General features: G+C 49.1%; 6 protein-coding genes across 6 annotated transcripts; 2 read left to right on the top strand and 4 right to left on the bottom strand.

The window, feature by feature from the left end:
- Positions 1-779: 779 nt before the first annotated feature.
- Positions 780-1404, bottom strand: FTJAE_6833 (erv1 mitochondrial precursor; the record flags this gene model as incomplete). The annotated part of the gene is made up of 2 exons (XM_037353487.1): positions 780-1209; positions 1277-1404. The coding sequence occupies 2 exons, from the start codon at positions 1402-1404 to the stop codon at positions 780-782; spliced, it is 558 nt and encodes a 185-aa protein (XP_037206082.1).
- A 668-nt stretch (positions 1405-2072) lies between these two features.
- Positions 2073-4643, bottom strand: FTJAE_6832 (transcriptional regulatory; the record flags this gene model as incomplete). The annotated part of the gene is made up of 6 exons (XM_037353486.1): positions 2073-2260; positions 2317-3523; positions 3573-3604; positions 3654-3873; positions 3923-4160; positions 4600-4643. 6 exons carry the CDS (start codon positions 4641-4643, stop codon positions 2073-2075), a joined length of 1929 nt encoding a protein of 642 aa, XP_037206081.1.
- A 473-nt stretch (positions 4644-5116) lies between these two features.
- FTJAE_6831 (major facilitator superfamily transporter) lies at positions 5117-6861 on the top strand (the record flags this gene model as incomplete). The annotated part of the gene is made up of 4 exons (XM_037353485.1): positions 5117-5221; positions 5270-5551; positions 5603-5938; positions 5986-6861. The coding sequence occupies 4 exons, from the start codon at positions 5117-5119 to the stop codon at positions 6859-6861; spliced, it is 1599 nt and encodes a 532-aa protein (XP_037206080.1).
- A 466-nt stretch (positions 6862-7327) lies between these two features.
- Positions 7328-8362, top strand: FTJAE_6830 (uroporphyrinogen-III synthase; the record flags this gene model as incomplete). The annotated part of the gene is made up of 2 exons (XM_037353484.1): positions 7328-7637; positions 7707-8362. The coding sequence occupies 2 exons, from the start codon at positions 7328-7330 to the stop codon at positions 8360-8362; spliced, it is 966 nt and encodes a 321-aa protein (XP_037206079.1).
- Positions 8363-8696: 334 nt separating this feature from the next.
- On the bottom strand, positions 8697-9727 carry FTJAE_6829 (oxidation resistance 1; the record flags this gene model as incomplete). Its single annotated transcript, XM_037353482.1, has 2 exons — positions 8697-9152; positions 9209-9727. The coding sequence occupies 2 exons, from the start codon at positions 9725-9727 to the stop codon at positions 8697-8699; spliced, it is 975 nt and encodes a 324-aa protein (XP_037206078.1).
- Positions 9728-11063: 1336 nt separating this feature from the next.
- Positions 11064-12308, bottom strand: FTJAE_6828 (mitogen-activated kinase; the record flags this gene model as incomplete). Its single annotated transcript, XM_037353481.1, has 4 exons — positions 11064-11440; positions 11502-11883; positions 11940-12135; positions 12196-12308. 4 exons carry the CDS (start codon positions 12306-12308, stop codon positions 11064-11066), a joined length of 1068 nt encoding a protein of 355 aa, XP_037206077.1.
- Between the last annotated feature and the right edge of the window lie 1976 nt (positions 12309-14284).

Raw genomic sequence — 14284 nt, 5'->3', positions numbered from 1 at the left:
CATTCTTATCGCCGCCTAAAGGGAGTTCACCGAAACGAGCAGGGATGTGCAGCTAGGGTGGTGAACTGGTGAGACCTAGACCGGCCCTCTGGGATATATCGTATGTATGTACCTGCGCGACTGTACGTTCCTGAATTTGACCTCAATCGTCGTTGTCGCTGTCCTGTATTGAACTGACTCAATATTGCACTCACCCTACAGGGCTGGCCTTGTCCAAGACGAAGCTATAACTGCTCATTCGGAAATCTAACACTGCTTCAGAGCGGTGTATCCGTATAATATTGATTATGCTCATCTCGACAGATGGTGGGACTTGATGAATGTATTTGGACTCATGATATGTTTGTTACATTTGTTATACATCTATAGATTGTCGTGAGATGAGATTCTATGTATGCATGCAGTTCTCGGTTCGCCTCTACTATACAGTTCATGCTCCATCATGAAAAATCCATTCCAAATCGGCGATTCCCATGCTCCGCTCATAGACGTTTCAAACCGTCTTGCCCATCATTTCTTCCTCTGTCCATAAAAAAGTCGTTGACATCCCACGCCTTCATCGGTCCGGCATTAACCACACGTGTATGCATGTATCCACACAACAGCCAACGGTCCATCATGTCATTCTCCAATCGGTGTGCAATCGCCCAGGGGCCCAAATATCGTACACCGCACACCGAAACCACAATGAGTCGAGGTCTCTGACATATTTACTGTATGGATAGGCGCGTTAGCCTCCCGGCCCGATCCAGCAGCCTCAGCCTCAGCTCAGAAACAGCTTAATCGCATCTTCCGTCCTTCCAACCTGTCCGCCACCGCTCCTCCCACTTGGAACAGTCGAACTCAGGCTTGCCCAATTTGCGGTTGACGTCGTTGTGTGCGCCGCACAGCCACTTGCCGAACTCATCACGGCTGTTGACCTGTGGCGCTTCTCGTTTTAGATAACCCTGGAAATCTTCTGCGCAGACCCAGCAAGGATACAGCTTGGAGAACAGACCGACAAAGCTGAGGAGGTCTGATTTTTGGCCGCTTGACGGCTGTTCCGGATACTGAGCGGCAATAGAGTGAAGCAATGTCCATGTACTACGGCCTAGCACCTCGACATCTGGAGGGCAGTCGGCCGGAGGACCCCTGACCTTTGCAGCATCCTGTTTGAGAGTACTCTTTGTCTGGGAAGCCCATGCAGCAAAAGACGTACAGTTCCGGCATCTGAGCAAGGGTCAGTCGATAGACTTACTGTAGGGCTCCATTTGCAGGGCATAATGATGAAACTCACGGTTTGCCGTCAGGGCCTAGTACTACTCCCTTGGGGATCCTCTTAGGCGGCTCAGCAGAGCCTCCTATCGACGATGCAGGGGCAGCGGGCGCAGCCGCCTGCTGTTGATCGTTCGGATCGCTGGACATTGAATGGCGCCACTTGTGGTGGTGAGATCTCTGACTCTGGCTCTAACTCGACTTCTGAGGCGAGCTTCCGCTAAGGAATAAGACGGGAACAACAAGTCGGCGCTTTCGGTGGAATTATTAGGGGACTGAGTAAGTGAAACAGATCAGGTAAGCAAAGCAATTGATCAATTGATGAATGTCAACGAACGAAACGCCACAAAAGAATCTCGGGACTGAGAGAATTGGGATCTTGAGACTTTTACATACGATTGTCGTGGTGTGATGTCTATTTGTCAGCCTCTGTCTACTAACATAGAAGAAAAGAAGCTACCTAAACTGCCAGGATGTTAAAACGTTCTATCAAGTGTCTACTCCGTATTGACAGAATTCAAAGGCTATCTGTTATCGATAAGCCACTGAATCCTGGAAACTTCCAGGGACAGGCCAAATTTAGGCCGGAGCAACGCCGTCTTCTGGGTGATTATGGGGCGAGGCAGCCCACGCCCAGCTCGCTAACTCGTTACCGATGGAGCTTCTTTAGTTGGGGATGTGCATTCTTCACTCTAGCATCATTTCCCGCCGAGTATTGTCTAGTCTCTTGAAAATGTATGATTAGTTCATGATTATACAAAAGTGGCGATTCAAGCATCTCCGTCAAATCTCTCCCTATTTGCCAATGTCTCTGACAGTCAGATTGCGTTTCCGAAAGGCGATGTTGCAGCTGTATCATTCATGAACTCATCCATGACCTTACTCAATGCTGTCGTGTCATCACCAACCGAGAAGAAGGACGGGTCCAATGCCATGGTTTGACCGAACGTGTTATCAAAACCGCCAAAGTGGTTCTCCGCGGATGGCAGAGATGAAGGATTGAATGCTATACACAAGAGTGAGCGGCAAACAACGAGACTTGAAAGGTAGAGAGAGGCTTACTGGTGGATGGTGAAGAAACAGACATCGAACTCTTCCGATATTGCTCAAGTATGGCCGATATTGCCTTGACAGCTCTTTGAGCTTCAAGAGATTGGTCGGATCTCGTCTCCCAGATACCCTTTGCTATAATCAAAGTCTGCAAGATATCACTTCGCCTATTCAAATCTCGTCCTGCATCGTATCTACTCAACGCAAAACATAGCATCATGGTAGCTTGCATGAACTCGGATCTAAGTGGTGCGGCAACTCTCCAGCGTATGTTGTACATGAGGCCTCCTGGTTGAGTTTCTTCGTTCATGCGTCTCTGGTGCTCCAGGATGGACAGGGCAGCCTTGATGCATATCTCACTGGATCTGACACTCTCTTCCCCCGCAGACTCTCTGACGAAACTGTGCCGATGGAGGAGATAGATGGCTTTCTGAGCGATGATATCGAGCATCATTCGATTGAGGATTGTGGCTGGACTGTCCGCAATCGACTCTTCGAGAGGCTTTAGCCTGAGCCAGTCCGGCAAGGAATTCGTCGCTTTCTCGAGCTTGGCCTGCAGGGTCGCAACAGTAGTTGGTGAGGGTGGCCCTGCTTCGGTTGTGTCGTATATCTCAGCAGCAACTTTGATAACTCCATGCCTGTGGATATGAAACGCCAACATGGAAGGCTCTGAATGTGGCCTTTCAGGCGGTGGGGTATCGTGCTCAAAACCGATATCGCTATCCAGAAGATATGAGGGCGGGCGAGCGTCGCATTGGGAATCTTTAATGATACGTGGAAGTCCGATTTGGGTACTGGTGAAGAAGTCGATGCTGTACAAAGCTATCCAGGCTCGTCGCCGGAGTTCAGCTTGCAAAGGTCGGATATTTGGCCAGTGAGACGGCTCACGATGAAGACCCATCCGCATGGCTATCCTTATGATAACGCCCATGAGGACCCAGTTCCCAATATTTGCATCAGCGTCGGCCTCTTGGTCAACAGCAAAGTGCAATAATAGCGTCTCAACCGTATGCGCGCTGGAACGAAGGTAATCTCCAGCAACCAAGCAGTGGATAGTGAGCGTTCTGTAAGTGTCGAGCGTTGCTTGTAGTTCAGAAGCGGACAAGCCGTGCATCCCTGCCTCCTTTTTCTGCAACGATACAGCCATACTCATGACGCTGAACAAGAACCCGACCCAGATGATGGAGACAGCTGAGGGGTTTACCCAGAAACTTGCATACTACACATGGGTTAGCAATTGCCTCCTCGGATGATTGGCATATGCTGACTTCTGCAAGGAATTTGCCTCGATGAATGATGACTGGCAAGGCGGAGTTAGCAGTTGAGTGAACATGAAAGTCATGACTTACGTGAGTCGAAAGTGTTGAAGTACTGGGAGATGTATCTGTCAACTATCTTGTGAGGAGGAACCAAAGCGAGAATTTGGTCCACGGGAAGACACGAAACATTAGCAAGTAGAGATATTCTCGGTGCCTGAGACTGATGTATCAATCCACTAGCAAAAGGAGAAGACCCTTCACTGGCAATGTCGGAGCCATCATCAGCGAGCTCATCTCTGAGTTGTTGAATCTAGGGTATCTCGTCAGTTCAAGGTCTCCATAATGAGTCTTGTTCTTACATCTTCCAATATTGTAGCCCAATGCGAGCTACCTGTGTACACGGCCTGGTCATCTGCCAGATTCAGGTTTCCCATTCGAACATTTGGTGATGTGCCTGATGCCGTAGGCTCAAGAGCAATCGAGGCATTGTTTGCTTGGGCTACATCGTTCAGCGACTTGGTTGAGCTCTCAGCCTTATCTCTCAGTTCCGTCACCAGATTCTCAAGACGAGCTACTCTCTGGCGAGCTTTCTGATTTCTGTTATGAGGTCTGTAATCTATGGCATCCTTGCGTTCTTGTTCTGAGCAAGTAAAAATGCACTCGGTAGGTTTCCCGCGCCGTGTGCAGGCGCCGCAGGGTGACTGCCTATCGCATCGAAGTCTGCAGTAAGGTCAACACCATTCATTGAGTGAGTGTCTCTATGGTCTGTCTGGCTTACTTGCGTCCCCTACAGAAAGTACAGCTGAGAATTGGCTTCTCGCGTTTTCTTGTTTGAGGTCTTGGCTGTGCTTGATGGGTTTCCATGAGTTAGAGCGGTGAGGGCTTATTCGCCTCTCAATCAGACACAAATGATGAAGCTAGTGTAGACTGAAGTTTGGCTATAGGACGTGAAGTCATTTTCACTACGATCCTAAGAGCCACACGTGATTCAGCACCGATGATACCTCAGAATAACGCAGTAAGATATATTGTATACCTAGTCTGTAAAATATACTCCATGAGGTACGGTTTAATTCGCATCGTGAGAACAAGTCAATCAGAGAATGTGCCTTGAGTGATGGTCTTTAATATTGCCGGGTCAAACGACAAACATCGATCTCATTTTCATATTGAGTAAGACGGGTAAAAGAAATGGAAATAGTTAACTAAATAAAGCGGCTCAGCCTCTCTCATCTTTGTTTCGAGCGGTAATGGCAGACAACGAGGGATTTTCGGACGTTGATCCTTCACTTCGTGGAGGGTCATTCAGCGGACGGTCGGACGGTCATGGTGTAAGCTCATTGGTCAGTTTTGACTGTCCGAAATACCATCTCTCTACGGACATTGTCGATGGATTTCCGGCGGACATTTTGTGATATACCGATAATTATATATAACAACAAGAGAATTCGATGGTTTTACTCTATTCAATTCAATCATCTTCTCCAACTATATCAGCAACTTGCCCATCCCATCCCATTCAACATCAACAACACTCCTTACACCCCATCACAATGATCGCCTCAAACGATGCCCCGGCCGATGTGGCTTACCCAAAGGGCATCAAGTTTGCCATCTTGATGATTTCACTCTACATCAGCATGTTCCTGGTTGCTTTGGTATGTCCTGTAATCACTCGATGCAATCACACAACTAACAGCCTTCAGGACAAACTCATCATCTCGACTGCTATCCCCGCCATCACGAACGAGTTCCATGCTGCTAGTGACATTGGTTGGTACGGCACAGCTTATCTTCTTACCAGCTGTGCCTTCTTGTTAGTGTTTGGCAAACTATACACCATCTTGGATATCAAGACGACCTTTATGACTGCCATGGTACTCTTTGAGATTGGCTCAGCTATTTGTGGTGCTGCCCCTAACTCGATTGCTTTCATCATTGGAAGAGCTGTCGCAGGTCTAGGTGGTGCTGGTACGCAGTCTGGTATCGTGAGTTGCTCCCTAATACTCTGAGGATAACACCCCTACTTACACTGTTAGCTCGTCATCATTGTCTATGCTGTCCCTCTTGAGAAGCGACCTCAGTACCAGGGTCTCTTCGGTGCAATCTTTGGAATCGCTTCGGCTATTGGGCCTGTTATCGGAGGTGTCTTCACAACTCACGTCACTTGGAGATGGTGCTTCTACATTAATCTCCCCCTTGGCGCCGTTGTCTTGACTTTTGTCTTCCTGTTTCTCCAAGTTCCTCGTCCATCGACCGACAAGACCGGTCTCATGTACAAGCTCCAACAGTTGAACGTCCTCGGATTGATTGCTCTCATCCCTGGTGTCGTTAGCCTCTGCCTGGCTCTCCAATGGGGTGGCTTCGAGTATAGTGTAAGTGTTTGTCTCTGTGCGGCAACGACTCAACTAACAACACTCAGTGGAACAATGGCCGTATTATTGCTTTGCTCGTGGTTGCTTTCACTCTCTTCATTGCCTTTGTCCTCATCCAGATCTGGAAGCCCGAGCAAGCAACTGTCCCTCCTCACATCTTCGCTAAGCGCAGCATTTTCGGTGGCTTTTGGGTGAGCTTCTGTATCGGTGCCCATCAGACACTGTTGATCTACTTCCTCCCTGCCTGGTTCCAGGTCATCAACGGAGATTCTGCCATGAACAGTGGTATCCATCTCTTGGCTATGGTACTCGCTCTTGTTGTTGGCTCCATCATCAGCGGTGTTCTCACCTCTCGTATTGGATATTATATGCCGTTCCTCATTGCCGGAATCTGCATCTCCTCCATCGGCGCTGGCCTTTTTACTATCCTTGGCACCAATGCTTCAGAAGGCCAATGGATTGGATATCAGATTGTATATGGATTTGGTCTTGGTGCCTGTTCCCAGGCTCCCAACATGGCTGCCCAGACTGTGCTTCCACGCAACCAGGTATCGATTGGTGCTTCACTCGTCATATTTGCCCAAACACTCTCTGGTGCCATTTTCGTTTCTGTTGGCACCAACGTGCTCGATGGAGAATTGGCCAAGCGTCTTTCTGCCTTCACAAGCGTTACTCCCCAGCAAATCGAGTCCGCTGGCTTAACAGGTCTTCTCAAGACTATCCCTGAGAAGTTTCACAAGAAGACACTGACTACCTATAACGATTCGCTGCATGTTTGCTTCCGCGTCGCATTCATCATGGCTTGCCTGGCTATCTTGGGGGCGTTGGCTATGGAGTGGGCCAGCGTGAAGAAAGAGAAGAAAGAAGTAGTCGAGACAACAAAGGAGAGTGGCAAGGAGGTGGAGGAGAAGTCGGTTGTTTGATTGCTTAGGTTGCTTGTACGAAGGCGTTGGAGTTATTGTTGATAGATGGCTGTTTCTGCACTGAATACCCAGCTCGATACTCTGTAATTAGATCTCATTCACAATTCACAAAATTATATGTTGTTGCAATAACTGTCTTTGTTGTCAAAACTTCTTATAAACTAGGTAGTGAAGATGAGTCAAGATATTGAGTGAACCTGCTGGAACCTGGAAGCTCTTTAACTGCCGTCCTCAGCTAACTTAGTTAGTTATCGATAAAGCTGTCGCCCACTTTTCCCATGAGCCCCTCACCCGCATGCCACCTTCCGAGTCTCCGAAAGTTGCTGATCTTCCCACCTCATGATCTCGACTTCGTTCTCCCATTGATTCTCTCTCCGCCATTATTTCATCCTGAAAGCTACGCATCGATAGTTTTGCCAGCCGCGTGGATCCATACATATACGCATCAGACTAATCTCAACTCATCATGACAACTACCAATTCCACCGCGGAGCAAGCCTCCAGGATACCTGTTCTCCTCCTCAAGACGAGATCGAGCTCCGGCGATTCCTACGAAGATCTTTTCTCAGAATCTAGCATTAATGGGAGTGGTTTTGCGCCGCAGTTTGTGCCTGTTTTGCTGCACCAATTTCACAGCGACGGCATGAACGAAGTCGCAGCGCTACTTCGCGATCGCCGTATCGGAAACCAGGAACATCATGAATACGGCGGCTTGATCTTTACATCACAACGCGCCGTCGAAGCTTTTGTGAAGCTTGTCCAAGATGGAAAGCCCGGTATGTCATAACCTTATAGTGATCATATTTCTAGAACCATCTCGACTAACACAATCTCTCTTGCGACAGATGATACTCCCAACCCCGAGGATGAAACCTCATGGCCTCATCTACAGAACATCCCTGTCTACAGTGTCGGCCCTGCCACTACTCGCGCCCTCGCCGCTGTCCCTCAAGAACCTCCTCTCCAAGTCTTCGGTAGCCACACAGGTAACGGCGCAGCCCTTGCTCCTTTTATCCTCGCCCACTACTACGGATGGTACCGCGACCAAAAACGTGCGACTCTTCCACCTATTCTATTCCTCGTTGGAGAAACCCGTCGTGATATCATCCCCAAAACGCTACAGGACGGCGCACTACCAGATGAAGAGCGCATCCGTGTGACAGAGACGGTCGTCTATGGAACGGGCGTCATGGAGAGCTTTCCGGTTGATCTGCGCAGGGTCCTTGGCGAAACGCGCAACGATCCTATGCGATGGATTGTGGTATTCTCACCAACCGGATGCGATAGTATGCTTCGAGTCATGGGAATTCTAGATCCTGAAACCAACAAGGTGCATAAGGCCTACGAACGGGACGGCAAGACGTTCATCGCAACCATCGGACCTACGACGAGAGATCACCTTCTATCCTTTGGTTTTGAGCCTGATGTGTGCGCCGAGTCACCGACACCTGAAGGCGTACTGGAAGGGATTCAGGCGTTTATGGCCAAGAGACAGAGCTGAAACAGGGAGTAATAAACAATTGACCTTTTTGTAAGACTACATGCGGAGTATTGAAGGGCCACTGATGATTTAAAGAGTTGGGAGTATCAGCTCCGGGTATCATTGATTTTTACTGACCTTGCCTTGAATATTCTTTGCTGTTGTCCTCCTTGTTATATACCCAAAAAAGCTTGGTCTAGACAAAGGCGGCTCTGTCTTCACAGCACATAGATTTTCCTCCTTCCCATAGATCATCAATTTAATGAGAGACCGATCCGCCTGCGAATACCATATCATAACACCGAGCGCCATGCAAACACGTGAGAGCCATACCGAAGCATCAGCATCATCATCATCATACGCCCATAACCCAGAGTTCAACTCCGATGACGCCAAATTTGGTTCCCTCATCACTCAGAGGTTCGTTACCAAAGGTCTCGCACCTCGAGCTATGTCCATTCTCAAGCCCGTTATCCAACCATAGCCCATAATGCCCACCGCCTGATCCAACACTTAGAAAGCCGGTCTCGCAGTTGATGCAGAAGTCATTTAGGCCGCTGTATGGGAACGCTTTGAACCTGACAGCTTCACTAGGCGTAGGCGACGGCGCGCGAGAATGTGTAGGGGTGTTGCTCTCTGAAGAAGGCGGTGGCGGGGCGAGCGTTGTAATTCGAGAGTTCAGGTTTGCCGTATCAGCTGATGGAGGTGGAGGGAGAGGTGTGATAGTAGAGGCTCGCCAGAGGAAGCATTCGCCGTTGCCAAAGTACGAGTGCGCAGGATGCGGGTATTCGGATAGGTATGCGCCAAAGATCTGATCATGTTAGTTAGTTGACAGGATAACGTCATATGGGCTCACTGGATACGCACCCCTCCTTCTAGGTCTTTGACGACCAGGACAAAGCCAGCTCGTTTGCCCTCATATTGTCGACAGCGCTGATAAAGAGTGGTTAAGCTCGCGCCGTCCTGCTCAAGGCTATATATCAGATGCCAGTCATCGACGATACGCAGGCGCTCAGGGACCATGGTGCGAATCTCCTCCGCGACAGCGGGTGTCAGCAACTTGGCCGACGTGGGCGTGCCATGACGATAGCCATGCAGGACAAGAGGATCCAGGGGTGGAGGACGAAGGGGGCTCGCTGTACGGCGCACGGGTGTGAAGACACCGTTTATACCGTCTTTTGTACCATTGCCGCTGTGGTACTTGTAGTCGTCTTCGTAGGCGGTGTCGGCCTGGCTAGGGAACGAACCCTCGCTAGAGAAGCGACGGATGAGGCCGGTCCACATGTTGGTGATATATGATGCAGAGGCGCGGTTAGGATTGTTGGGCGTAGCGGCGCCAGAAGATTCGGGAGTTTCGGGGGATTCGTTGCGGTCAGAAGAGCTCATGACGTGTAAACACAGAGTCTAGTGATAGTGGTGCTCAAATTAGGAAGCGTAGGAGGTCATAGATACGGGAGTCGAAGCATTCAGTGATCAGGAAGCTGAATAAGAATACTGCCGTTGCTAAAAGGGAGACAGGACGTTGATATGTAGTATTGAGATCTGAGACATTGGAGGGAATGAATACCTAAGTTCTGACGCTGCTATGGTAGGTAAGTAGGTAGTGGAGGGTAAGGTTGGTAGCTGTTGGAGATAGAGGGCATGAGATTGGGGGAGCTAGTGGAGCTAGTAGGCTAGATATAGCGGGGTTAACGCCTAGAACAAGACTTGAAAGAACACGATCTTTGAGAATCGATGCACTAACATGAATAGGTAAGTTCCAAGTCGCTTTCATCGCTTGAAAATGAATAGCTTTTAAGGCAGCAATTGCCACATTTTCTGCTGGATGCCTTACTCAACAGCTTACAGCGAATTGCGTGGTGATTCATAAGCCTGCGGTCTCTTTTACTGGCCACATGCGTGTAGGTATGTACGTAAACGCTGGCAAACTTCATGATCGTCATCAACACCAGAGCCTCAAGCACCAAAAACGCTAGCTCGATATGGCCAACGGCCTATCACGGCTGAAATGCTGACTCGGTCTAGACCTTTTGATCTGTTGTCTTGTCACTCGAACTCTCTGATTGTCACGTTCCAGGGGGTAACTTGGCCGATGAGGATTGGGTGAAACAAAAGTCATGATATTACTTGATGTCTCTATTTGATTAGTGGTCTCTCTCGATTTGTATAGTTCCTGACATTAGATGCAGAGAGGATGCTCTTAACATCCAAGTTTGCTACTCCGTACTACGTAATGGAACTCTGTTTCACTATTGATCACCTGAGTATGGTCAACACGTATCATCATGAATTTCTTTTTTCTTGGGATATAACAACTAAAAAAAGAAATGGCTGCAATGTGCACTTCATCAAATCATCTTCAAGTCCCATGTTTGCCTTTCACAGACTCAGGCTCTCTCTGATCCTGACTCTGGCCCATGTCTTTGATCCTGTTTCCATACATTTGACCATCTTTCAACATCAAATTTGCCCTAAAAGACCCATGCCATGTGCATGCTACCTATGCAGAATAAACTAGTAGGTGATTCTGTCTATGTTTGTGTGCGTGCGTGCATGAGGGTTGTGCTGTGGTCTATCTATCTTCTCCAAATTCTGCCACTGATCTCCCTTTCAAAAGTCACAGCTACGTATGAGCACACCTGCTAGCAACAGATGTCGCGTCAGAGGTGTCTCAGATCGCAGATCCTAGATGCCTCGCCGATCTTTCGTCATCATACCATATTTACCTCATAATCTCCTGGTAGATCAACTGCTTCAGCTGCTCCTTGCTCAGGTTGTCTTTGTGCTTGTCAAAGTCAAAGAACTCCTCGGGGATCGGGGGTGCTGTTGGCTCGTCCTCGGGATCATGGTAAGGCTCAAGGTATGGGTGCTTCAGAGCCTCCTCCACGGTGATGCGCTTAACAGGATTGAATGCGAGGAGCTTCTCGAGCAGGTCAAGGGCCAGATCCGAGGTCTTGGGGAACAGGGTTCGGAAGGGAACCTTCTTCTTGAAGGGGAGTGATCGAATGTATTCTCGAGCGCGGCGCGACTTGATTCCGTAGTAGTCTTCCATAGTGGGCGTGCCCAGCACGTCCAGAATGAGTGTCAACTGGTGGTGGTCTAGCGGCCAAATGGTCAGCAAAAGAGCTCTATCGTCTCAGGCATTTCAGCAATAACTTACAGTCCTTGCCAGGGAATAGGGGCTTGCCACTGAGCATCTCGGCGAGAATGCAGCCAACCGACCACACATCAATGGCCTTGGTGTACTCCTTGAAAGTCAACATGATCTCGGGCGCACGGTACCACCGAGTCGCGACATATTCAGTCATGAAACCGGAGTTGTCCTCCTGCGAAGCAGCGGATCGCGCAAGACCAAAATCGCAGACCTTGAGATCACAGTTGGCGTTGAGAAGGAGGTTGGAGGGCTTCAAGTCTCGGTGCAGCACGTTGGCTGAGTGCATGGCCTTGAGGGCGCGGAGGGTCTGGTAGATGAAGTACTGGCAGTGGTCGTCAGAAAGGTCCTGGGTACGGATGACTCGGTGCATATCCGTCTCCATCAGCTCCTGTATCGTTGGTTAGTCTGCTGTTGCTATTGCGACCGAGCGCTGGTGGTACAAACTTGGATCAAGTAAACTTCATTAAATGACTCGTAGTTTCGGGGCTTCTGGATATCGAGAATGGAAATGATGTTCTCGTGGTTGAAATATCGCAACAGCTTCATCTCTCGCAGGGTTCTTAGACAGAACATGGAGTGATCGAAAGGAGTGATCTTCTTGATGGCGACCTTTTGGCCGGAGGGCTTGTGAATGGCAGAGCTGGAGAAGAGTTAGAATTTGGCACACTGCGTAAATCGCACGAGACACAAGGAAACATACCAGACAACACCGTAGGCGCCCTCACCAACAACATCCTGAATATCGTACTGCTCGCTCACGTTGAACGAGATCTTGCGGGACCCCGCAGCGTTAGGGGGGTTCGATCGAGACATGGTCGCGGTGAAAAGGAGGGGAAAGCTGAAGAGGATTAGAGCGACCGAAAAGCAACGACTGATGCCGTGTAGAGAAGAATTCGCAGCCGCTCGATCGGTCGGTCGAGATGATGTAGAAATAAGGTAGAGAGAGAGAGAGTCAAGTCAAGTCAAGTCAAGAGAAAAGGACCAGCCAAGTAAGACGAAGAAGACTCCTTTGTTGGTACTAGAAGGACCTGGATCTGGGGACCTGGACTTGGACCAGCTGGACTGACTGGCTTGAACTGGGCTGGGCAGGACTGGACTGGACTGGCTGATTAAGGATGATTTGAGGGGTCAGGTATTGAGCTCCACCCAATACAATGGCAAGATATGATTATCGACGAGACTCAACGGAATCGAGCGAGATATGCAGCTGATGATTTATAGCGACTGAGAAAAGAACCAAAGTCGAAAGGTGTAAAATAGGTGAGCATTTAGTATGAAGAAAAAAGGGTTGACAGCGACGGGGAGTTATAGTAGCGATAAAGTAGTCCAGCAGCTAAGGCAAGGCAAGGTAAGGCAAGGTAAGGCAAGGTAAGGCAAGGTAAGGTAGAGATGGAACAGAAGAGCTCCACGTCCGCTCGGGCCGTGCTGATGCTGGTTCGCAAGTCGAGAGCGCGGGGCAGAAGAGGGTCTTGCACTGCTGTAAAGGACCCGTACAGAGGCTAGCGCGTCGTGGCAGAGGCCCAGGTTTCAGTTCGGTTCGCCGTCGCCAACGGTGAGTATAGGTGAGGATGGGTAAGGATATTTGCTGCACGGGCTATTTCTTAGGAGGGAGAGAGAGAGTGTGTGTCTTCCGAATCAAGCAGTTGAATTGGGCTGTGAGTAATCCCGTTCGTACCTAGGTACAGATAGAGAGAAAGATATTGCCTCTCTCTGACTGACTGGGTCTGGGTCTGACACAAAAGGAATGGAGGATAACTTTTAAAACAAGACAGGCTGGTTGAGATGTGAAACAAGCACAGTGAGTCAAGACAAGTCAAGACGGACGGAATAGAAGGGTACAAGTAATTAACCAATATCGCTAGCTCGATCAATCACCTCCTTCGTCATCTGATTCTTTGTCCCGTTGGGCTGATGACTCTGAGATGTGATAAAGCCAAAGCTGGGCGGCTAAGAACCAACAACTACTTGCTCAACCCAAGCTGGTGGAGGTGTCACCTCAGCCCGATACCTGAGGTAGTGGACATCCAGTGACTTGTCCTCAATGCAGAGAAAGGACTCAAAATACGACAGAGTGTCCTTTGAGTTTACCTAGCCTAGCTACAGTAGCTATAGCTAGCAGGCAGATCTATCCAAGGGAATTCTTGATCGCAAGACGAAACAAAACCCTTGAAGAATAAACCAAGGTTCATGGTTCATAGTCAGGTCCAGAACATCTGTAATGATCGCCAGGAGGGGCATTAACAACGCCAACATTGCCGAAAAGCTAGGTATCTATTGAATAAACAATAGAACAGTTGAACCTGGAACAACTAAACACACAAGAACGGAATGACAGAGCAACTATGGGACCCCATCATCTCGGATATTGCAGTACAAGACTCCTTGGATATAGTGGATGACCGACCCTGGATTAACAAGCTTAACTTAAGGGTGATAACGATTGAAGGAAGACAAAGTGGGGGAGAGGAGAAGAGAGCTCATGGAACGGGCGGGACGGACAGCTTCCCGCCAGGTACAGCACGAGTAGGTATGTACCTGACGGTACGTGATAATCACAGAAATAACAGACAAGTCCAGTGTATCCCGTCCGTAACAGACCTAAACGAAACAAAGACACTGTAGCATCAACCCTCTGAGACGAAACGTTACAGAACCTCCCAATGACATGACGCTAGCGATTCAAAATACTGGGCGTTTAGCATCTGACAGCCCCGAAACATGGAGAATGCTACTGGACCCGACCACTCTGCCTTCTTCGTCTTCTTCAGTGGATCGCATCAAACCCCCCT

This window comes from Fusarium tjaetaba (assembly GCF_013396195.1).
Source record: "Fusarium tjaetaba strain NRRL 66243 chromosome Unknown NRRL66243_c0000134, whole genome shotgun sequence".
NCBI classification, from domain to species: Eukaryota; Fungi; Ascomycota; class Sordariomycetes; order Hypocreales; family Nectriaceae; genus Fusarium; species Fusarium tjaetaba.
This window is presented reverse-complemented; position numbering and strand designations above follow the sequence as displayed.